The sequence below is a fragment of the Botrytis deweyae genome (assembly GCF_014898535.1).
Source record: "Botrytis deweyae strain B1 chromosome Unknown BDEW_002, whole genome shotgun sequence".
Lineage (NCBI taxonomy): Eukaryota > Fungi > Ascomycota > Leotiomycetes > Helotiales > Sclerotiniaceae > Botrytis > Botrytis deweyae.
Window position 1 is genome coordinate 1768400 of NW_024066209.1, and position 25273 is coordinate 1793672.

The following is a 25273-nucleotide window of genomic DNA, read 5'->3' on the forward strand; positions in this document are numbered from 1 at the left end:
GGTGTTTTCTCATAATCGGGTGGAAACTTGATGCTATGTCCAGTTGGATAGATACAAAAAGATTCATGTGATCGACGATCCTTAATTCCACAATCAGTTCGTTGACATGATTTAAAGGCATTAATCTAAGCGATAACCTATTGTTCGGACAATTTTACCAGTATTCAGTTTGCAGTAAAATCCCAATGCTCAAAAAGACTGCGTACACTGAGATCTCATATGGCGTGTTGTGGAGTAATACTGCAACTTGAGAACGCTACCTGGCAAGATATTCAAAAGTGTCAACTTCAGAGTTGAATATACGAAGAATACATTTTGCGCCGGAGGTCTGTAGATCAATCGATTTATTCACAAGCCCATACTTTCCTACAGTGGGCTAATTCACGCCGAAGCAGATTCAACCTCATAATCATGTAGTAATTTACTATCGCCCCTCTCATGCTATACATCATACTCCCTACACCCTACATCAACAAGCTCGACGTTGAACCTCTTGAAGAACTCGACAGAGTCTATGGTTAGCAGTTTGATGCATCGCCTAGATTGACCTAACCGTTTCTTGTTTACCTCAAAACAATGCCTCATTATAAAGCTTCGTGTGTGGAACTATTACTACGTACTGAGCACACTTCTTAAAGCAATGAAATGATAATATCTAGGGCACCATGTGAAAAATCATCCTGTACTATCCATCCAAAATACGACGTCCGAAGATGAGAGTGCCGATTGTCGTACACATTGATCAAACAGCATGATAAGAAATATCAGTTGGTAGTCGGTAATTCACATAGTCGATTAGCCGATAAATCTGCCGAAGCTGACATCATTTCCCTAAAACTGTGATTATATGGAGGATGAAGAAGAAAGAAACGTGGCGGAGCTAAATTTGGATGCTTGGAATCAAAGCTTTAAAATTAAAACTATGTTAATATCTAAAAGTCGTGTAATTGCTAACTCTGACAAGATGCTAGATGGGGTAGAATATAGAGATAACATCCACTCTACACCAATGAGGAATTGTACAACTAGAATGCACGTTTTTCTAGCCAGTCAGCTCTCAATGCACACTCGTAACAATTGCTTCAACCCAAAATCAATCTAATCGCCATTCAGTCCATCAAATGTGCTACCCTGCGAAGCTAGATTTATGCCTTTCAAATTGAACTGGCTCTGCACCTATTTTTTTTTCAATCTTGACTATTTAGCATATATTGAAATCTCAACAAAGTCTGAACTAAACATGATGTACAACTAATAGTCGGCTCTTCCAAGCGGCCTCCTAGTTCCTAGTCGGGGAAAGCGGTTGTCCCCAAAAAATTTTGATAGGTATTTTATTCAATTCTTGAAAAAAAGAATAATAGATTTGATATTATAATCTCATTAAATTCAATAATATTATCTACCACATTTAGCTTTAACTTTATTTATTATAATAGATATAATAAATAAATAATAAAAATCAATATTTTATTAATATTTATATAATTTATAAAGGTTGTAGTTGATATAATTCAATTATTATAGTATTTTCGAAGTTTTTTGGGGACAACCGCTTTCCCCGACTAGGAACTAGGAGGCCGCTTGGAAGAGCCGACTATTAGTCACTAGAATGGAAATTATAATTTATCTTTAACAAGCTACTAAGATATATACTGTTCCTCTCCGCGGTGGCATACGAGATTAGCGTACAGTAGTATGTGCGCAATAATAGTCGGCTCTCGTTAGTGGCCGATTAGTTCCTAGTCGGGGAAAGCGATTGTCCCGGGAAAGCAATTGTCCCGTTGAGATTTTAGGTGCAAAATACACTAAAATCATCAAATTTTATTAAAAATCCAATTTATTTTTAGTACACAACCTTTAGCATTTGAATAATTTCAAAAAAAATCATAAAGCTATATTTAATAAAACTATAGCTATTCAATAATATTAAAATCTTTTGAATTCATTCAAAATTGATGATATTATTTATAAAATTCATATATTTTTCACTGAAAATTACAAAATCTACTACCAAAATGTCAACGGGACAATCGCTTTCCCGGGACAATTGCTTTCCCCGACTAGGAACTAGTCGGCTACTAACGAGAGCCGACTATTAGTGGGAAACTAAAAGCTATACACCCTGACCACTCAACCCCACACTCACACTTCACATCTCCTGATTTTCTACATGCACACGTTCTTCATTTATGAGACCGAGGATATAAGTACAGCAAATGTCGTATGATACAATGCGAATGAGAAATGATGAAGAAAGATCAGAAGAGATAAAAGTGCGTCAAAAGACCATATATTTCAATGCAAACGAAGAGTCAGCATGTGTCTCATTGGAGAACTCAAGACGTGGCACAGTTGCGGTACGAATGGGCCATTGCTTACATATGCAGACCTTTTGGGCAGTAAAGCCGGCTACACTACACCGGAATCTGACCACGACGCGTAAATATTTGTCAGCAGTTGCTGAGCGCCGCTAACGCCTCAGAGTAGCAATGATGGGCATTTATAATGGTACCAAAGTCGCTGGCTTTCAGTGGCATACCTTTTACCGACACCCCTCATCATTATGGAAGGCGGCACAGTTCTCATTACAGGCGCTAATAGCTCCCTTGCAATTCCCTCGATAGAATACCTCCTCACAAGATATCCAGAATACACCGCCGTGTTGACCGTCCGCAATGCATCCGACGAGAACACTCAAAGGCTTCGTAAAACGCTATCTAATTTTCCTGAAGATCGATCAACTATCCATACACTTGACCTTGGCTCATTAGCCGCTGTGGAGAGCTACGCTGGTGTCATTAAGGCGAACATTACTACAGGCAGATTGCCTCCGCTCGCAGCTATAATCTGCAATGCTTTCACATGGAGCATTTCCGATGGTTTAAAGTTTACCTCGGATAACTACGAGAGTTCAATGGCTGTCAATCATCTTGCCCACCTTGCAATAGTCTTGAGATTGTTGGGCTCATTTCGGCCGGACGGGGGCAAGATTGTCATTCTTGGAAGTGACTCGCATTACCCTGGAAAGAGTGGCCTTGAAAAGTTTCCCCCAAACCTTCCTGACGATTTGGAGCTTCTTGTTCATCCCGCACCAGATCAAATTGGAGAGGAAGTTGGTCGTGGGTTTCAAAGATATGGGTTGTCAAAAGTGGCAGCAATTATGGGGATGTATCAATTGAACAAAAGACTTTCCAAGGTATTATTAGAACCAAATGTTGCTTGAACACTTACTTACTGGTGAATTTTAGGACCCATTGCTAAGCAAGATTTCAGCAGTGGCCATGGATCCCGGTGGACTTACTGATTCGCGATGTATGAGTTCTGGTGTACCATCTGCATGGTGGTTTCTGATGAGAGGAGTACTGGGTCCATTGCAACCCCTCTTGAAATATCTAGTTCCAACATTGCGCAACACCAAGGTCGCAGCTGCAGATCTGATTGATATCTCAGTTGGGAAAGAGTACCGTGGGTCAAGTGGCTATCATGTTATGTTGAACAAGGATGAAAGCTCGACAGAGAGCCAGGATGAAGAGAAGCAATTGAGGCTGTGGAAGAAGAGTATGGAGTGGATCAAAATTAGCCAGGACCAGACACCACTGCAAGGAATATTCCGATAGACTTTGATAATTATTGGAATCTAGTGGAGTACCAGCAGGAAATTATATGCCCGTAGTTAGAACCATAATTCAAATATTCTACTAAAGCTCTCTTATTTCCAAGGGATGAGGTAGCTTGTCAATCAAAACAGCCGTCCCCAGACCATTAGAACCGAGACGATATAGCTTTTTAGTTTTTCCATAGTTTAGACCCGAGAGAACAATGAGGCCGGAATTCCTAGGTAATATTTTTCAGCGAAGAAGCGGCCGAGTCAAGCACGTATCTGAATAAACATAACCAGTGCCGATTGGCAAATTTTCGGACTTTCTACTTCCGGAGAGTAATCTCAGAGTCCAACAGCTGGCCCCATTGTTGCCAGACCCTGACAAACTTACATCAGTCTGATTGTACGATGTGCGTTCAATTTGAAGAAGAGGACCACGCAAACTTTCAATCATTCTTACTAAATATCATTTCAGGCATACAACTAGATTGAACCTGATCAGAGAATGCAATCGGGCAGGATATCCGAATGTTTCAATGGACCATCGAAGGGCGAAGCAGCCACCGAAAGACACTAATCGCTATTTACTTATTGCGTTCACTTGTCTAAATCAAAATAAAGCATACTACAATGTATGTGACAGTCATTATCTAGCTGAGTACACAGTCTTCTATTTCTCCACATCGAAGAGAGGTAATAAATCTGGGCTATGCTTCGATGGCGAGCTGTACAGTACACATAACAAGTAACATAGATAGGGGCTACTGACAATCAAGCGACGGGTGGCTATCGCTGATCTTCAATAATTGCTTGATTTTCAGTATAGCAGCCTTTTTAGAGCTATAGTAGACACACAGGTGATGCACAGCAGACAATTCTCTGAACGACAGTTGTGAAAACCCTAAAACCACAATTAAAACATAAGTAACTCAAAGCGAAGCTTCAGCGGTATTGTTCTAATCAGAAACTTCACGAGTGTCAACTGTATCCCCACTTCCATCTCCACCATCAAACAAATCGCAATTTGGGAATCGATATTCTATCTCAGATTAGTACATCATCCTTCTTCACCTTTCCCCTTTTGCGCTTCCACGTGTCACTAAAAAAGAGAAAAATAACTCACGATCAAACAAACTCTCCCAGAAATCTACCTCTCTCACATAACAGAAATCTGTCGTAAAATACCAATACGTCTCATTCGGATTTGTATTTTCGAAACTATTCACATAGCATTGTACCCAAACACCATGATCCCATTCATAACTCTTGACCAATTGACTTGCTGAGGAGGGGGTACTGTAGCAAGGAGCGTAATCTTCGCCAACTGTGATGTTGAGGAGGTACCGTTTATTAAGATCGTGAGACGAGGAAGGGGGCGAGTGCTTAGCGAGAGAGGCATGTGAGTTCTCGTTAGAATTGAGCGGGGAAGGTGCACGTTTCTCCGGTGTCGTGTAGTTTACTTGAATAAAGCCTACTGGGCCGCAATAGTCAAGCTCTGATTTATCGGCGGGCTCTTCGAGACCAATTTGTGCCACATAACAATTATCTGTGGTTTTCAACCAGGTACTATTTCCGTCGCTGTCAGCTGTTTGATCTGCAGTGAAATGAGAAGAAAAGAGGTTGGAGATGGGGATATACCTATCATTGATCACAAGATCTCCAAGGTCAGTCCAGCAAGTCACCGTAATATCAGTTCCATATTTCAGATATTTGATAACCTCACAACTCGCATTATCATCACAGATATTGCATTCGGTATTATATTTCGTGGTTGCAGGAGCGGTTGTTATATGCTCAACAGTAGAATCTTGGCCACAAAAGCTGAGGTCGATTTCATCTGTATCTAGTATTAGTAGTATTCAAATCCGAGCTACAAGAATACATACATTCTCCAGCATAATCGGCGAGGTCGTATTGGGTTATGTAGCAGTCATCGCTTGTTCTCAACCACGTACTAGAATTTTTAGTATTCCATATAGTAGCTCACACTTGGAATTGAATCTTACCTATCACCATCGATGACTGTACCAGTAGTCCAGCAGATGAGCGGAACAACAGTCTCGTAATCGTAGTATTCCTTATTGGTGCAAAGCGAATATGGACAAGTCTTGCATTCAGTCGCTACTCCCTTTTCAAGAGTATTGTTAAATGGGGGTTTAAAGGCAGCATTTGTGACATCCGCAAGAACTAGAAAGAACCCAAGAGTGGGAAGTGATGAAATCATTATAACGATGCGGAATATTCCGACTCAAATTGAGCAATGGAAAGTTTTGATAATGCTTGTCAATTATATGGAAGATTATCTTCTGTTCATCTCAAGTCTTGTTGGAATTGAGACCTCATATACTTATGTCGACCTCATGTCAGACTCAGATAAATGTGGAAACCGTTGTCAATGGCTGTAGCCAAGAAGAAGCTATTGAATCAATTTAAACTGTCTGTGAAATCAGTTAAGCTTTAAGCATATTACTGCAGGTTCAATGCAAGTAATGCTGATCAACCCGAATCTACACAGGAATTACCCCGCAGTCATGCAGCCTTGGCAAGTCCTGCTAGTCAGCTTTCTTCACATCCTCGAATCAATGAAGAGAAGCCTCGATGCAACCTCGTATAGCCATGTAGAAATCTTCAGTGCAGCTCGTGTGCGGCTCGGGAAACCCAGGTTGTCATGAACCGGGAAGTAATTTTCAGGCTAAAGGCAGGTACGAAGTCATCCTTTCAGCGGTGAGGCTGATAATCGTTGTAAAGTAGCGTTTCTTGCTTTTGTAAATCAAAAGATCCACAATAACAGCAGTAATGTAACTCGCTCCAAAATTCATATGCTGGGATGATTGATAACTGCAGAAGAGTAGTTTTCGAGGCTGTGAAATGGAAACAACGCTCTAGCCGTGGAAGTGTTGAGTTTTATAGACCTCACAATTATCAATAGTAGAACTTCTTTTGAAAAAGCTAATCTGACAGCATGAGAAGATACATGTGTCGTGATATGTTAGATCATGGTCAATGTCTCATAGGTTCACAAAGCTTGGTATTTGTTTGAACAATAATAAGCAGGCGTGGGGCCAAACAGAACCCCACAAATTCATTGTCCGTGTCCGTTTGTTTACCATGATATCGTCGACGACAACCGACAACCGACATGTACCTATCTTTGTTAATTGAGGCCTCTTAAACTTCAATCCATAAACATGACAGCGCTCTCCGCCGTACCCAAGCGCTTCAAGCTGATATTTTTCGTCCCACCATCAGGACTTCCAGCCTGTAAAGCTGCTATCTTCGCCGCCGGAGCTGGACGTTATCCAGGCCCTGGAAATTATACTGAATGTTGTTGGGCTACGACAGGCACTGCTCAATTTCGACCAGGTGATACCGCCAATCCAAATATCGGAACTGTAGGCGCGTTGGAAGAGGTGCAAGAAGTCAGGTTCGAAACTCTGTGTGTAGGCGAGGAGACCATCAGAAATGCGGTTGCAGCTTTGAAGAAGCAAGTTTGATTCTTATGTTATCGTGCTTCTCGTTCCTAATGCGTTTGTTAGAGTTCATCCATATGAGGAACCGGCTTATGAAGTTTATAAGCTGGAAGATTATTGAGTCCGGTGAAGCCTATGTGCTAGCGTTACTATCGAGAGGAATATGCGGCGAGCAGAAATAAGACATTGCTTTTTACGATCGGAAGTTTGATTCCTATGATCTTGGAATGAATATCTGAGGACAGAAGTGCGGCCACGTTCTAAGAAGAATTCCCTGTCTTTCAACTCGGAATGAACCAGTTGACATAATATACCACTTCGTTCTGACATCTTTCAACGCCTTATCTGTCTTCTGCAACCACTCCACCCTGGAGTATTCAGACCCCTTTTCGAATTACAATCATCTGCCTCGATGCACTTTCCTTTCCCCATTTATTTCATCTACCTACTTTAATCTTTGTATTCAAACCACAGTGATTCATCGCGTATGCGGGGTGAGATATTGTTCGATTTCTTGTTATTATCAATATTTTGGTAGGCTGCTGGTGTTCAATTGCATCTTAGAGCACTATTTGAAACTGGAAAGCCCCCCATTGCTTGAAAAGCTCTGCTAATCAGCATCTTTCTTGACCCAAATACATAGTCAAATTGAACAGACGGAAATGATAAATCTCGAGAGGCTAGTGTCATCGATGAGCTTATCTTTTGACAACAATATCAAGACTTGATCATGGTACATAGTTTGGCATGATTCTGCAGATACATCTCCTCTCCTCCCCCAACCCATCGAAAATACAAAACATCACCGAACCCAAAGTCTAGCTTGCCCCCCCCCCCCAACAAACTCACAACCACTCCACCATATCTAAAACGACATCCATCATCTTCAACAGCACTTCCCTCCTCATAAACAGAACCTCAATTCTCATCAACCACACACTTCAACCTCACATCTACAGCAGCACATCAAACGCGGCATTCCAATCAACAAAACCGAATATGTATATCGAGAAGAAATCACCACCACAAGCACCATGATCACGATAACAGGGACCATTCTATGTCCTAGTGCAGCAAACCATCCTCATCTCCGTACTGCATGCTCTTATCAAAACCAAAAATCGTCTCGGCGAAAATCAGAGGACTTTGCAAATAATGAGACAAGACCTGGAGAAATATACTAGTGTAGTGCCTATCAGCTCGATACTTCACACACAACATCCCCTTCACATCCAAAATATTCAAATGAAGAAAATGCAGAAACTCAGTCGGCTCAGCGCGCAGAAGTGAAGCGGGAGGAAATCGCTTTCATTGAAGTTGTCTATCACCGTGGAGATCATAGATCATGGGAAAGAGGGAGATGAAGAGGAGGAGGAATTTACTTGTTTATTTGTTTCTATCTTTCTATCTTCCCATGTCTAGGTAATGATTAATCACTTCGTGTATCTATCATGCTTACCTACCTTTGCATAGATATATCTCGATATCGAATCTATACCTACCTAGTAGGCTTTCCAATTGTATGAAAAATTAAACATGGAGGAGAACGGAAGGTATAGAATATATGATTGAGAGATAGCTATTCACCTCAATATAGATTTCTCGATGTGAAATCCCAATAGATAATTCCCACTACTCCAGCTATCTTCGTTCCTTTCCTCCCTCGTCTCCCTCGTCCTCCCCATATTCTACCCACCTAGAAACCCACGTATGCAGAAAACTTAGGAACCCAATGTGACCGCTTCCACTATCCTACTTTATCCATTTATTCATTCATCTATCTATCCATTCATCCATCCATCCATCCATCCATCCATCCATCCATCCATCCATCCATCCATCCATCCATCCATCCATCCATCTATTCATTCATTTATCCATCCATTCATTCATCCATCCATCCATCCATCCATCCATCTATTCATTCATTCATTCATCCATCCATCCATCCATCCATCCACTCATCCAAGATACAAGAACAACAACTAGATCCTATAAACATATAATCTCACAAATCTATAGACCACCCACCGACCTACAAACCTAAAGATCAAGGAATATCTATCAAGATCCACCCCCTCCATATACTTCCATGATCACCTAGCAATATGTGCAATACTCATTGAATATCACATCACATTTACTTCCAGACGAGAAAACAAATGCGTTCCCACTCACAGCGAATCCCCTTAAAGACCCATCATAGGTGGATCAAATACACAACGATCAAATACACAACCACCCCAGTACTTTACGATCATAATAAAACCACTCAAGTATATATATATAACAATCTTTTATTTCCCAATGTATTACATCATATCTGTGAAACAAATCCGTTACGCCCCCCGCCAAGTCCTTATTTAAAAAGAAGATATGAAGCCTCATAATTCATCCTTGAATATTTCCTCGCTACCTTCTTCAACATCTTCATCTTCATATACATTACTATCTTTCTTATCACCATCCTCCTTGGATTCCCCCTCGATAGGTTTTCCGGGTCCCTTTTGATGGCCCTGTCCTCCATCATCCTCGACAATTCCCAAGATTTCTCTAACCTGTCCTGGTGCATCGACAACCTCAATTTTCCAGCCCTTATCGCCTGCCAGCTTCTTGACTTCCTCTTGTAATTTTTCGATCATTTTTGGGTCGAGATCCATTGATTCCAGTGATTTCGGATTAATAACTTCGACCTTCCCTCCCTGGGCCTTGCTTTTGCCACGTGCAATGATTTCTGTCCGGCTTCCGCCGTCACCATCTCCAAAGTCTGGGGGGATGGGTAGACGTTGTCCTTCTTTACCGACGTATTTACCTGCGCCGACGGTTACCCCGCCAATGACTATGGGATTTTTAGGATAGGCCAAGGAGGGTGAAGAGGTGATAGAGTTGGGATCAATATGGGATTGGGATTGTTGGTAGGCTACAGGTTTGCAGACTATGCTGTTGGCTTTCTCTGCTTTAGGTGGCATGAATGCTACGTCGTCGCAAAGGCGGGGTGTATATACAACCATCAAGTATGAACATGTGGTCATTTCCTTGATATATCCAATACGATCCTTGACATTAGGATTGCAGTGAAACTGAACTTCGACTTGGCGGGGCTTGCCTGTAAGATCGCAGATTGTGCCGCCTTCCATTTTCTGAACGAGGTAGCGCATGTCGCCCTTGACTTGTAATTCCGTTTTTGGTGATTCCCCATTTTTGGGTGTCTCATGCGCTTCTATTTGATTGCCCCACTCGTCCTCTTTACTCTTGCTTTTTGGTGATGCCTTCGCCTTTCCGAGAACAAATTCTTGGGCTGATGGATCCGGTTGGGGTGGGAATGCCGCCTTGCCGGGTTGTGCGGGCAGTTGATGAAATTGTGTGATTTCGTTATTGTAGCAGAACGAATATGACCACCATCCGGATACGAAATATAGACAATTTTTCTCCAAATCTTGAAGGAGTTCCCAACCACGATCAGTTGCTCTAGCAAGTTCTTTTTGTTCAGCAGCGCGAGCTTCGGCTTCTGAGGTTTCGTTTCGCGGAGGTAGAGAAACTATGGGAATTGTGCATACATGCGCTTCACCATGTAGATACATGAGCTCGTGGGTTTGTTTGGGAGGCTCGGATTCATGATCGGTGGAATCATCTTGAATAGGGTGTTGAGACGATTGTATGCTCTTAAGATCTTCTTGATTTCCCAAAAATCTGACAGGCGAATGGGGATGATTGACGATAAAATATGCTTCCTCTTGCGAAGGAATTTCATTTGAGAATACTACCTCATACTATTGTTTCGTGAGTTTTTGACGACTTTGTAGTAGAATGGCTTATGAATTCGCTGGGCTTGCGCATACCTGTGGAAATGCAAGTAAGTCATCGTGAACACTGAACACATTTTGACTAGCTAATGTTATTGAGGCTGTAGCTAACAAAGCTGGAATTGATTTACGCATCGTGCTGTATGGCAATTGCGAATTGCAGATGGACACAATTTCATTGATAAGAAATGAAGTTTGCGAATTTCAAATGGACAAAATTCCATTGATAAGGAACGAAGTTCACAAGCTATGATCGCATTTCCACAAAGCTGTCATCATCTACTGGCAAGTATGCTAGTGTCGCAGCGGGGTTCGGATAAACATATTTATTTTTAACCGGCAAGTTTCTCCGAACTGGCACATGACATGAACTCACTGATTTGACTCGGAGGAAGTGATCTACTTTTCGCAATAGAATGCATGTATGAACGTAGATTATACCGAGAATAGCATTTTTGACCGGCCAACGGTGCGATATGCAACAAAATGTAACATCTTTTGATAATCAGAAGGGTGATGCGGTTGCCGTCACGTGTTCTGGTTCAAAAGAGTCCAACGGAGGTTTTGAGGAATCTTACACATCCAGGGAGCTAGGAGAACGAAATATTGTCCATAGAGCTGTTGGAAGTCTTGAATTTGAAGTCAATTTAGAGTCTGGGCATCAATCCATTTACCGGGCATCGCCGATGGGTATAAATCAGGCTCTTTACAAGGCATATCTGCTCAAGATGACAAGATCACATTTCCCTTTTCTCTCATGCCGTGGAAGGTTGCATTCCGACCATCGACTCGGGTCCAGAACAAAGGTACAATATACTCAATACTCCATGCAAAGTGTCCAAGCCAAAAATACATCCGGCAGATCCAACAAACTCTCAGATCACGGCCAGAAAAGGCCAGCGAGATGTTGGGCACCACAACATCGTGCAGTCCACGCGAGAGAGCTTACAAAAGGGTGTGATGATTATGCTACGGGTAACGCAATGCCTCCAAAGCCTTTTCGTACCTTACGTATACGGTATACAGCGTACCTTGGTCTGACAACATGGGGGATGGGAGAATGCCGCGTATTCGTGGGGTTTGCACACAGCCATCACAAACAATACCTATGAATGATGGCTACGTCCTGGCCATACCGTACAAGCCAAAACCAGTTGCCCGATATGCAGAGGTAATAAAGCGGCTACGCCCGACGAGAAAGCAGGAATTTGTTATGTTTGTGTAATTATTACTGATCTTACCAATCATCAATTGTAGTAGTGTAGGCTTGGGTTGATTGGGAGAAGATATATCTCAGCTTGTGTTGTTGATTACAAGTTACAACGCAGAACCGAGTCAACCGAGAGCCCGTCGGGTTCTGAAGAAGCGAAAGGATACCTAGCATGTTGATAGCTGTGATGATGGGTTATTCTCGGGACGGGATTATTTGATAGTTGATGGGTGATGGTGATGGTGATGGTGATGGTGATGGGGGTGATGGCTGATGGCTGATGGCTGATGGCTTGTGGCCGATGGCTGATGGCTGATGGGTGGACATCAAGGTTATTTGAGTAAAAGTGGTCAAGATTAAGGCAACCTTGGAAGTTGTAATGACCTGGGCGAACCATTTTCAGACAGTGTGATGCGTTGGTTCGTATAATCACCGTACGTGTCGAATCTGTGGTGGAACACGTTTACGAGGTCAACGAGAACGAATAGGGAGAGAGGATTCCACGCTTCCAACTCAAATTGATCAATGTTTTCCAATCATAATTACCTTTGATTGGCATAAATGGTGGTATAAAATTTATGAGGCGGACTAGCGAGAATGAATGCCTTAGCTAATCATCCAGGGTTGTTCTGAGCTTTGAACTCAAATCCATGACTCAGACTGCTTGGATTGGAGGAGCTCGTAGGAGCGCGTACAGTAGTAATAAGTATACTTCTTCTTGTAGGTACATCGGTTTCGTAGGTATCTCGGTATTTCTTCCAATTTCAATACCTCCCTACCTTGTACTGGTCGTCAGCCAGTCGGGATGAGCCGCAGTTTGACAGGAAGATCATTACTCGTTGCTTCACTTTTCTTTCCTTTCTTCTTTCTCGTCTAGTTCTAGAAAGAGTTTAGAAGGGAGATTTGGATGGTTGGAAATGAATGATGACCCTTCTTATTTTAATTGGCTTTTGGAGGGAGATGAATGCTAATTAATCTTTCTTCTCGAATCTCGGTCGATGGGTATATACCTATATATAGGTACACATCGGTAGGTAGGTACGAGTATGCATAGGTAGGTACCTATATAGCATGAATAAATACTATCGTCTACAAGGAATGAGATGATTTATTTGGTGGATATATCACGTTTCGAAACCAGTTCGGCTTCATCGAGCGATATAAAAAGACTTCGGTGTACGAGTATGGAATTAGTAATGACTCAAGGGTAGCTCGGTAGGTAATATCATAGATTCATAGCCTCATATCGTAGGTGAAGCTTTGGATTTTTGATTGATGTTATGATTGACGATCTTCTATCGTAACCAATAAAACGGAAGAATTTCGATACGAAGCAGAAAGGAATATTCATTGCTATTACTATTATTATTATTGTGGTTGATCATGAGACAAACCTAAGCATTTTCAATAGACCAATGTAAGTACCTAGTGGCTATAAGTCAAGGTAAGAATTGAAGTCGATCATTAGTTCTAGACTGAGTACATGACGACTGACGTACAGAAAAGGATTCAGAAGAAAGACTTTTCACAGAATCTTCATACCGCGAATGCCCTCCAAAATATCCTTTCTGATGGGAAAATCATTGATGAATGATGGATGGATGGCATGATTAGTTATCAGGACGTGGGGGAGTATCAAACGCAGAATGTCTTGCTTCTATTTGCTTGGCCTTTGAGCTTTGAGAGTATACTCTGTACCAAGCAGATTGATGGAGCAGGATGGAGCAGGATGGAGCAGAATAGCACAGAGGAGAGTTTTGGTGTTTACATAGCTACCTACTACCGACCACCTAGTAGTACCTACGACCTTTCTTTTTTGCTTGGTGTAACTGCTTGAATCCTCATGTAACTTCCTGGTGTGACTTTCTATGTTGTCAATCTCTCTTTCGGACAAATTACCATCTGCGAAGTGTACGATGTACCGAGAGAGAGAGAGAGAGAGAGAGAGAGAGAGAGAGAGAGAGAGAGAGAGAAGGAGAGACGTTCTGGAGCAAGGTACCTATTGACTATGCAGCGTTAGAACCATTTGGAATCTACCGCAGCAAGCCTCCCATCCCTCCCATCCCTCCCATCCCTCCACATCGTGATCATAGCCATGATATGATGATGATGATCATAATAAGCATAATAATAACAATAACAATAACAACAACAACAACAACAACAACAAGAAATCGATCCACCATACAATCTTGAACACGCCCCTCACTCGCCCTCATACCATCCATACGCTCATCCGCTCATCCCCTCATCCTCCCTCACGACCTTCAATCTTCATCCCACTACAGTTGAACCACAATCAGAAACCACCACACGCAATGCCACACCCAATGTCACACATCCACACATATCCACAACAAACTTCATCTTTTCCTAATGTGGTAAAGCAGGTCAGATAATCAAGTCGTTATCATTATTTTAATCCTTATCCCATACCTTATCCTGGCATACCAAGAAAAATCACACATCCACCCATGCATCCACTCATCCACCCATCCACTCATCCACCCATCCACTCATATACTTCCAAAAAATAAATAAAGAAAAGGTCCCATACATCCATACATTCACCCATACAATCCATCTCATACATCGGTATATCCCCCCCCCCGTCCCCATCACATCTTTTTTGGTATGACCTCGAAACATCCTAATCTGTTTAATCTGTTTGATTTGTCTCGTCATCAGAGTCATCCCAACCCACACTTCATCCGTTCTTCTGCCGTGTCATCCATATCCCGAACTCAATTTCATATGAGCCCCATCTTACCATGTCGCGCTGTCCATACAATACATAGTTCGCCTTTCCCATTTCCACAATCTTAACTTCATTATTTTCGCCTTACTTTTATGCCTCCCTATCTTCCCACGCAACCATAGTGTCATATCAATATTCCCAAACGACGAACTATCATTACCTTCACCGTTCGTAACATCGTTACGTGCATCCTTCATCCATACGTATGTCATGGGTTCTAATGTTCATCATTCAACTCCTCTTCACTGCACCCGCTACTGTACGAAATATGCTGGTGATCATACTCTTTACTAACTACGTGAGGCTGCAGACAACGTTGCAAGCGACGACACAGTCTCCACTATCATACACCAGCGATTCGAAAAGTCCTTGGAGAATACCTAACGAGTTCTAATAGACACTTGCTATGTCGTCCCAGTTAAGACTCAATACTTCGGTAGATCAGGATCAACTTCAATTCCTTCTGGCACAGCAAGAACAAATTCAAGCGCAAATCGCATCCCTCACATCCGGCTCGGCGTCGACATCATCGTTTCCCCATCACAGATCCCCGATTTACAAACAGCAAACACAACGAAGACACAATGTTCCCCGAAGTATGTCAAGCAGTGGAGCTCCCATGGCCCGACACTCATCTTCTGTAGGAGTCCCCCGTGGTTTTCCTCCCTGAGCTGGCTCTAACGAAACTTAGGATCGGATGGAAGCGACCGGAATATCGCGGACAATATCCCAACAATCTGAGCCCGTCATGATGCGAGCAAGCTCAATGAATAGTGCATCTACACGCTCCGGAAGATTACCATTTACCCAGAACGGCGCGATGCCCCCTCCCCTCCATAATGATCTCCGCCGAGGAAATCCCGCCCTCGAAGCTTGGGTTAATCAAGATCAGCCCTACAGCTCTTACACTTTCTCGCATCAAACCTCGGCTTCCCCCCTCCAGCGCTCTATGTCTCAACGGAAACCGGAACTAGAACAAGTTCTCGAGGTTCCCCAAGGTTTTGAAAACCCCGGCGACTTCCTCTTCCGTACCGGATTTACTGGTGTCTCACCTACCCCAGTTTTCTCGATCACGCCTTCTCCGGTATCGATGCATTCTTCAACACCTATGCAACTTCAACAATCGCGACAGTCATTCAACATTCCTAGCACGCCTACAACTACGACTCTTACTGATGCAACTACGTACACAAGTAACATGAGTCGACAAAATAGTCTCTTTAATGAGCCTCTGGTGGAAAGTATTGAAATGATGAAGTTCAATTCGAACAATTCCTTTTCTACAGGTATCAATGATGATTCTGTTTATCCCGTTGCTCCTCAGTATAGTTCTTCTCATCATAGTCGTCGGTCTTCCGACGAGGAACAGACTCAACTACTTGTTGGGGCTGGTGGTGTTGGCAATGATTCTCAGTTTTCTCTTTCTTTTCCTAGTACGGAAGCCTTTGCTCAGTCTCAAATTTCTGCACCTTTTGCTCAACAGATGGAAAAATCACAATCGATTGAAAGTGTTTCATCGAGCATGTCATCATCATCTCGTAATAAGCAGCGGCTACAAGTTAGTAACATTGCCGCTGCGCGACCACTCATGCCTAAGGGTGGTTGTGAAGAGAATTCGATATCACGAGTCAACTCATCACAATCAATGACTCGACAAGATTCGAAAGATGTGACAAATGATAAGGTTGCTATCGAAAAGCGTGCTTATCAACGACCAAAACACGAACGTGTATTTTGCAAGTTATGTGACGAACACCCTGATGGGTTTCGTGGCGAACATGAGCTTCGAAGACATTGCGATCGACAACATAAGAGAATGGTGAAGAAGTGGGTTTGCATTGAACCGCTGAGCAGTCAAGGACGCGAAAAACCTGTGTTGCCACTCTCAAAATGCAAGGCGTGCGCGACACAGAAAAAGAAGTATGGAGCATATTATAATGCAGCTGCACACCTTAGAAGAGCGCATTTCAAACCCAAATCTAAGGGTAGAAACAAGAACAGTAAGGTTGAGGAGTCTCAAAAGCGTGGTGGAAAAGCTGGAGGAGATTGGCCTCCAATGTCGGAATTGAAAAATTGGTTCAAAGAGGTGGAAGAGCCAGCAGCAGATTACACTCAGCAAGACGATGAGAACGATGATGAAGACATGAACGAGAGTATGCTTAACGATCTATCGCCAAATCATGACGCACCAACTGATTTCGATAATCCCATCAACAAAGTTCCGATTCACTCAGTATACCCCTCGATCAACACACAAAACTTTGCCAGCAACATCAACTTCGACAATTCGATGCAACAGAACATTGATTTATCAATGAACTTTGCAGGTCAAACAAACTTTGACTTTTCTTCTTTTCCTATGAATGACCCATCAGTGGCATTCTTTGATCCTGTTTCTTCTCTTCCTCAAGTTTTTGATGATCAATCACTTGTTGGTGTCAATACTGTAAATTTTTCTTATGATCCTTCTTTGTCTTTCAATTAGGTATCACTCCTACTCTGTTCATACTGGTATGGTTCGAGTAAAGTGTGATTACAACTTTTCCTTTTCTTCTTCTTCTTATCTGCCATCAGTCATACTTTCGATAATTCATCAATTTGGTGAGTTGAATTGATGAATTGTCGCGTGGCGTCAGATTTCTAGATAGGCAGGCTTATTTCCATTTTCTTTCTTCTTTCTTCTTTCTGTATCTTTTTTCCATCTCTTGTCCCTTTCTTCGTTGAGAAGTTACGGCTGTTATGAGTAATGAATTTGATATATCTGGTGGTGGTATCTTTCTTTTTCCCTTTTTCTTTTCATTTCTTTTTCATTTCTTTTTCATTTCTTTTTCATTTCCTTGCCTGGGCTCAGGTTTTTGGATTGGTTTTGGACTTGTTAGGGGTTCTGGTGTTTGGGAAATCGATAACGAGAGTTGTCGTGGTTAGGATTGGATGGGATGGGACAGAACAGGATGGATGGATGATTGACTGATTGATTGATTGGATTATACCTACAGTAATAATCTTGATTATATACAAGTTTATTTTATCTGTTTTTTTGATTGCTTGTTTTCTATGGTATGAGTAGACTTTGGATTTCTGACGATGGGGGTAGAGAGATGAGGAGATGAAGAGAGTTGAGTGGTGAAGTGGTGGTTGGAGTCAGGGTTGGAGAGTATCTGTCATGGTGATGTGGATGTGGAGATGATGAAGATGAAGATGAAAGATGAAAGATGAAGATAGAGATGTGAAGAATAAGATAAACGACAAATTTGTAAATACTTAATGATAATACAGATTGTGATTCTTTCATACCGGGAATTTATGGGGTTGTTTGATTGTTCTTGGTGTGTGTAAAATTTGGTAATTTTTGGTGGTGTTAGGTGTGAGTGTTTTGGGGGGAAGGGTTGGGGAGAGAAGGAGGAAGAGGAGAAGGAGGAGGAGAAGGAAATGATAAGTTAGTTATCTAGGCATCTTGTCGAGTTGCAATACTATATATATATATATAGTTACAGGATTCATACACACCATTATGAAAGCACAGGTATGAGGTTGAGATGAAGATTTCATTTGCACGATGATGAATGAATGAATGAATGAATGAATGAGTGTGTTTCTGTTTTTTTTTTTGTTTTTTGTATTTCTGTAAATTCAACGAATCCTCGCTTCAGATTTGGAAGCAAAGGGGAAGACAAGTAAAGCAAAGGAAAGGAAAAGAAAAGAACAGAAAAGAAATATGAATCGCGTTGGCTATTCTAGTTATTGATCATTGATCGTTGATCATTGATTGAGCTACAGTATCGGCCTCTGGGGAAGAATCTGAAGAGAAAAATGGGGTTTTGATTTTTTATCTTTCGTTCCTTCTGTCAATCAACCCGTCAATCCTTTCATCGTGTACTAAGCAATAGGAAATAGAAAACACATTGTTTGAAAGTGTGTGAAGGTGTGTCTGTCATGTCATCGCGTGTCGGAATCACGGCTGCATTGATTGAGTCTTGATGCGAGATTGGATTGTTGCGATTAGAATGAGACATTGCGAAGCTCGAGAAGTGGTGTGGAGGTGGAGAGTGGAGAGTGGAGAGCTGCAGATGAGAAGAGGTAAGACCTGGAGGTGCGCGTACAGACTTATATGCATACAGACGATGAAGAGATTGTGTGGAAAAGCGAATCGAAGATGGAGGTGATGGACGATGTGGTGTGTGTGTGTGTGTGTGTTGTTTCGCGAGTTTGTGTGAGTCGAGGTGTCTTTTGCGTTGAACATCGAATCTTCTGCTTGTTTTGTTGGTGGATTGATTGCAGCAGTGAGTTTGAGGAGGACGCGGAGGGAACAACCGTTGTTCGAGTTTCATCAGCTTGGTGTGAGGCTACACGATCGGATAGAAGAGGAGAGGAAGACACCATGTCTTTGTCATGGTTCGAGGTTTGTCGGCAGGTGTAAAGCTGCACAGTCGGAAATGGGAGGAAGATACCATGCCTTTGTCATGGTTCGAGTTTCGGCCGCAGGACACCTTGTCCGACCTCTCCAACTGGTGTGGTGCAATGAGATCGATGGTGACTCTTGGATTGCGGAGGAGGTCCAGGCTCGAGCGATGACAATGCTTTCTGGTGCAGTAGGGTGTGTCGTACTTCCTGGATGGTTGGCGAGACCAATCCAAAGGCAACTAATCGAACACTACGAAAAAGAAGACTCCACCACCACCAAATTTCAAATTCCTGGAGAACTGGGACATTACTCCCAATCTCCCTCATATACCTTAAAAAAACAGCCCGCTCCCAGGGTCTCCAGCCAAATCCTCCAAATATACCATAACACAACGCCAGCCCAGTCCCAGGGTCCCCCAACCAATATCCTCCACATATACCATTGTTACAAAAACCCTGCCATGCATAACACCATTTCCCCCGCTATCTACCAAAGAAATTAAATACAATAGAATCCTGCTTCGCATTACGAGAATCCCCAGAGAACCGCGCCGGACCCTGCCCGTTCCTCCACCAAGCGAGTGATACGTACCGTTCGTACAGTCCTACTAGGTACACGTATATACATCCTGATGGCATACTAAGGCGAGGGACAAGCCACGATTCTCCTCACCAGTGCCCGTAAGGCCACCAAAGTCTAACGGTAGGATGGATCTTCATGGGTGTGGGTCATGTAGTAGACGTCCCACGCGTCTTCATGGTTCCAACCCCACTTGGTGTCAAACTTTGGCTTTCTGAAGGGAGCCACCCCGTTCTGAATTCGCCAATCCCGAATCACGCAGTACTCTTCCCGAGTAAGGCGAACCGCCTTCTTTTTTCCAGCCGGGAGGTTTTTATAGGTACGCAGCGGCTTGTAGTCGGCCCCGCGTGCCATCTTCACTTCGGCCTCGGTGCAAGAGGGACGAATGAGAAGGAACTCCTTCCGGTGTTGGTAAGCTGGGGTACCTCCGGGACAGCGCGCAATTGTGTCGTCGATTCTAATCTTGGCCACATTGCGGGGGCGAGGCTTCTTTTCAGCAGGCTTCTTGACAACAGGCTTCTTGTCAGCAAGCTTCTTGACAACAGGCTTCTTGTCAGCAAGCTTCTTGACAACAGGCTTATTATCAGCAGGCTCCTTGGCAGCAGCGCGGCGACGAACGGGTGCCATTGTGAATGATGACTATAAAATGACTTGCATTAGCGAGGCCCAGGTCTATTGGTAGACAAATGAAAGTTAAGAAGAATATTGGAAGATGAAAACAATACATGAAACCAGAGAGGTCAAGTGAAGCTCGTGGTTCAAGATGTGTTGATTAGGTTAGATGGCACCAAAACTTGAAGTTGTTGGATTTCACTTGAAAGAGGTAGATTTGAGCTTGAAAGTGGAGAAATATGGTCTTTTGGAGCTTCTCGATGCGTAGCGTGAACTCACATATTGAGCAAAACTGACTCAGCAAGACTGACTGACAAGTTCCAGGTTTCAAATTTCTCTTGAAGAACCAGCGGTGCAAAGAGGAGTAGAGAAGAAAGAGTTTATCTGGTGATACCTATTTAAAGCCAGGTTTCAACCAGAAGTTTGACCAATACTGCTATATGCAGAACAGATCAAAATAAACCAATGATCGATCTTTCTTTTGAAATGCAGGAAACAGGGTGGGAAGTGGTGGAGGAGAGTTTTTCCGCTATAGCTTGAAGTACAGTCTCAACATCGGCACATTGACATACACTGCTTTATGCAGATGAAATCAAAGCTAGCCAGCTGCTGTCCTCTTCTCAAGACAAGAGCGATCGGATGTAAAGTGAAGAAAAAGGGAAGTCTTGAGAGCTGTTTGCAGCAAGGTTTCCATTGGCAAGATGACTGATACTGCCATAGGCAGAACAGATCAAAGTGGGCCAGTTGTCAATCCTCTCTCAAAACACAGAAGATAGGATGGAAATTCAAGGAAGATAGTACTTTTGGTGCTCTGCGATGTGCAATTTGAACTGGCGCAACGAAAGACAGTGCAACAAGCAAAGTAGATAGCGCACCTTCAACTTTCTTGCTACTCTGGTGCAACATGGATATTGAGTTGCACAGAATTGGTTGAAAGTGCGCAATTTCCAAGCTATGCCAATACAATGTGGTGTGTTTTGATAGAAGACATAAGAAGGAGAGTTTGAAGACTTACAGATTATGAGAATACGACGGTGATAGAAAGACTGCGAAAAGACTATTGTGAGAAAACGGCAGCGAGAATACGAATGTGAGAAGACGGCAGTGAGAAGATAGCAAAGATCTTGTAGTGCAAAGTTGTTCTGTATCGTCGCTATATTGCAGTTAGTCAAAACCCCATCAAGAAAGGAGCGCCCAGTAATTTTACTTACATTCGTGGTTGCGCGGTTCGTTGGAAAGAAAAAGGAAGAAGAAAAAGGAAAACTCGAAAGGTCGGGAGGTAAATATAAGAAAGTGCGTTGAGCAAGTTTTTCCTCGGCTAATTGATTATTTTTATTGGCTTTCCAGAGGAGACTTGACAGTTGAAGCTCCTCGGATCATTCCGAGCCGGTGTCCACATGAGTTTAATTTGAGGACAACAAGGTTCTGAGGCTTTGAGTCATTTTAGAAAGGCTGTGTGTTTCTTTGTCATCACTTTGGACGCGTGAATATCTGCAATAGTAAACATGATCTGGGTTGAACTTGCTGTTTGGTAGAAGAATCGGAATTAGAATCATTTTTCACAAAAGCTATTTTCTTGTCCAGAAAAGGGAACTTCTGGATATCTATATCAAACAGATACAGGTCATTCAATAACTACCAGATAGCTTCTTTCTCTTGATAGATTAATAAACAGGTTTGACCAAGAACATTACCCCCTCACTACTCTGGAATGTTGAAGTCATCTCCGAGGATGAAGATGAGTGAATATGAAAACATTTTCCTGCCATCTTTTGTGGCTTTTCTAAGGTGACTTTCTGCTAGGTATTTATCAAGCATGCAGATATTTCTTTACAGCTAATATCTCATTAGATATTTAGATATATAGGTATGCACTTCATGTTTGTGGATTTATTCAAGTCAAGTAAAGCGTTGTGTATTGCTAAGACAACATTGAGTGTTTTTGAATTTCATACTATTATCAACATAAATCTATCCATGCCCTTACTACCAAGAGATTTCTAGAAACTCTTGGAAAGAAAAGGATGGATGCAGAATATAACTAATCAAAAGCCTTGGTTCAACTCAAAGTGAATAATGCCCAAAGGTTTGCATGGCAACAGCATCATAATAAAATTAAAATCAAGGCAAAGCAAATCAAAATTCTCTTGTTGTATTACTTCTATAAGGCCCCGGGGATTGTCACAAGAACTATTGAAGAAAATTCTTCCAAGACTTGGTTCGATTCAAATGAAAACAGTGAATCTCTTGCTTGTGTTGAGGCCCTCTTTGGGAGGGCATCTGTTGAACCTTGGAGCTTGTAACTACAATTTTTCATGTGATCCTTAAAGACTTGCAGACACAAGGTCTTTGGTTCCCGCCTCTACATCCGCCAGAACATTGAAACACTAGAATGTCTATTACACTTGCTATATGTTATAGAAGTGTAGAAGGAAGAACTCTGATAAACTTAAGAGCCAATGAACTTCTAGAAAAGCTTCAATACTAGTTCAGAAGTATCACAGCACTACTTCGAGTCCAATTCTGTACTGTGCTGTTCCTCTGTTCTTCTGGTATCTTCTATCAGCTAATCACCATGCAAGCTTCTTAGAAATTCAACAACATGTATATGTAGGTATATACCATCTGACCTTTTTACTTCCATATAAAGGTGGGAAAAAGATTTAGATAAAAGTTCAAAAGTATTCCTGACAAGGGAACACCACGTTGGAAGTAGTCTAAGCAGACGGTTAGGTTTTGTTTGGAAAGAAGTAGTGCTGTATATTTTGAATGGATATGGAGGTCTTTTGTGAGTAGATGGAAGTTCTAGCTAGGTAGGTAGTTAAAGTTAATTGACAATCTGACTGGTACACTTGCAGTGATTCCCAGTGACGATTCCCAACAACCCGAGAGAACTGCGGCCCTGGACTAGTCTCAAACTAGTCTCAAACGACTGTATTCGTGTGGCTATTAGAAACCTCCTCGTAGCCCTATCATACCCGTCTAAGCTTGGTTGATCAATGTTCGGGCGCATGAGCCCCCGCCCGTTAGTCGCTGGCAAGTCACCGATGCTTCAAAAATAGATTCAATATGTGTCCCATGTCGGTGTGTATCGGAGCGGCAAACCACCCGCCTCAGAGCCGAATGCTAATAATAACTCTATTGTGTTAGAACAAATGATTTTGGCACCGTTTCACAACACTCCCCTGCTGCTCTTATGTAGTATCAGTTGGAAAGAGTCATCCAACATGCATAATTAGCAGTCTCGAACCAAACATTCGTAGTAAATGACAGCCTTTGAAGATTCTGTCATATTCTCGAGCCGAAGCATCGAAAGCTATCTATGTTTCTTTCCAGAGAAGATCTAAGGCATAAGGAATGTTTCAATCACAACTTTGCATGCTGTGGACTCTATCGCTTGATGATGAGAGAGTTGTACAAGGCGAAGAAGTAACGACAGATGTGATACTGTATTATATCTTTCCATTCGAACACTCCGGTTTCATTCGGATGCATCTATCCATCTTCAGATATCAAACGGAAATACGGAAATTCTTTGGCTTTCGGATAAGCCTTGACCGTCAAATATCGGCCGAAGGTTATCATTGCGATTGAGCTACCTAGGTATGCTTGGGATTCAAAGCAGCCAGCTGTACATCGTGTAATTATGTCAGTAGCGAGACTACCGATATTGAAACTCACTCATGATATGATAGTCAAATCGATCAAACTCGTCGTCGTCTTACGATAAGCAGGAAAACATATGAGCATTTCAAGTTATGTGAGCTCGGCCCGGCCCGAACCCCGTATCGGCATCGGTATCGGCGCCACAAGTTTTCCATCATTTAGACGCCGAATCGGCACATAAATTCTGGCATTTGGCCATCGCATCGGCACGAAGATTTTGGTGTGGTTCAATTTGAATTAGCCTGTTACTAAACCGCCAAGACTTGTGCGACATTGAGCTATCATAACTGGCAACATCTGATTTTAGATCCTCCACGCAAAGTTGTTGATCATGTTGGCAGCTACGCCTTCTTCCCAACGTAAAGTAGATGGTGTTATGGTGATATTCTTGCATTCCTACAGCATTGAGAAAGCCGATTTAGCTCATGTTTGCAGTGTTCGTGTCTGCTGAATGTAAAGTAGGTGTTGGAAACTTCCGCTCACTCCATATTTGACGCTCATAAACCAAATAAATGATGAGTATGGCTGCTTTTAATTAGAGCATCTGGGGAATCTTAGCTTTATAAATTAGCACTTTCGAATTCAAGCATTTTGACAGGTGATGTAGGTATCTGCAAATAAGAATTCGTGATGGCCGACCAAATTACCACCCTAGAGTAGAGTAACAAATGTGAAGATCTCGTCGTGCCAATTCTCGTGGCGAATAAATCTCAGGACGAAAGTGGCGAGAATGAAACGACTAATTGATATAAACTATTGATGTTTCATCCTTCTCGGCTTTTTCTGACTGTCACGATACAACCAAAAGTTACAATCTACTCCTCATCTAGAAGTACCTAATAGATGAATACGCAAGTTAAATGCTGAGTCATTCCGCTTCTGACTGTAACCTTCCACTCGACCTAGATTCCATAGATTCTGGATTAGCACATACATAATCTCGTTCAATAGAATCATTAAAGTCAACATTACTTTCTGATGATATTTGTTGATGATTGACTGCAATGCTCGTAGGAACTCGTCTTCCATTTCGATTTAAGATTCGCTCGTTATCCATCTCTCTATTATCCATCCTGTCCCAGGAATTGATTTACTTGGCGGGCCCTTCAAACTTGGCGACAGCTGAACCACATACTTGGGCCATATATGCTATGGGAGTTGTAATACCTTTG

General features: G+C 42.3%; 7 protein-coding genes across 7 annotated transcripts; 4 read left to right on the top strand and 3 right to left on the bottom strand.

Moving 5' to 3' along the window:
• Positions 1–2563: 2563 nt before the first annotated feature.
• EAE98_001222 (uncharacterized protein) lies at positions 2564–3617 on the top strand (the record flags this gene model as incomplete). The annotated part of the gene is made up of 2 exons (XM_038948840.1): positions 2564–3196; positions 3249–3617. 2 exons carry the CDS (start codon positions 2564–2566, stop codon positions 3615–3617), a joined length of 1002 nt encoding a protein of 333 aa, XP_038815106.1.
• Positions 3618–4557: 940 nt separating this feature from the next.
• EAE98_001223 (uncharacterized protein) lies at positions 4558–5825 on the bottom strand (the record flags this gene model as incomplete). Its single annotated transcript, XM_038948841.1, has 5 exons — positions 4558–4640; positions 4725–5167; positions 5240–5438; positions 5488–5555; positions 5608–5825. 5 exons carry the CDS (start codon positions 5823–5825, stop codon positions 4558–4560), a joined length of 1011 nt encoding a protein of 336 aa, XP_038815107.1.
• A 964-nt stretch (positions 5826–6789) lies between these two features.
• Positions 6790–7192, top strand: EAE98_001224 (uncharacterized protein; the record flags this gene model as incomplete). Its single annotated transcript, XM_038948842.1, has 2 exons — positions 6790–7085; positions 7138–7192. 2 exons carry the CDS (start codon positions 6790–6792, stop codon positions 7190–7192), a joined length of 351 nt encoding a protein of 116 aa, XP_038815108.1.
• Positions 7193–9323: 2131 nt separating this feature from the next.
• Positions 9324–11515, bottom strand: EAE98_001225 (uncharacterized protein). Its single transcript, XM_038948843.1, has 2 exons — positions 10911–11515; positions 9324–10841 (listed from the first exon to the last, which is right to left on the bottom strand). Exons 1-2 carry the CDS (start codon positions 11007–11009, stop codon positions 9456–9458), a joined length of 1485 nt encoding a protein of 494 aa, XP_038815109.1. The 5' UTR covers positions 11010–11515; the 3' UTR covers positions 9324–9455.
• Positions 11516–15248: 3733 nt separating this feature from the next.
• Positions 15249–17327, top strand: EAE98_001226 (uncharacterized protein; the record flags this gene model as incomplete). The annotated part of the gene is made up of 2 exons (XM_038948844.1): positions 15249–15482; positions 15534–17327. The coding sequence occupies 2 exons, from the start codon at positions 15249–15251 to the stop codon at positions 17325–17327; spliced, it is 2028 nt and encodes a 675-aa protein (XP_038815110.1).
• A 1893-nt stretch (positions 17328–19220) lies between these two features.
• EAE98_001227 (uncharacterized protein) lies at positions 19221–19746 on the top strand (the record flags this gene model as incomplete). Its single annotated transcript, XM_038948845.1, has 2 exons — positions 19221–19241; positions 19270–19746. The coding sequence occupies 2 exons, from the start codon at positions 19221–19223 to the stop codon at positions 19744–19746; spliced, it is 498 nt and encodes a 165-aa protein (XP_038815111.1).
• Positions 19747–19940: 194 nt separating this feature from the next.
• On the bottom strand, positions 19941–20450 carry EAE98_001228 (uncharacterized protein; the record flags this gene model as incomplete). Its single annotated transcript, XM_038948846.1, has 1 exon — positions 19941–20450. The coding sequence occupies one exon, from the start codon at positions 20448–20450 to the stop codon at positions 19941–19943; it is 510 nt and encodes a 169-aa protein (XP_038815112.1).
• Between the last annotated feature and the right edge of the window lie 4823 nt (positions 20451–25273).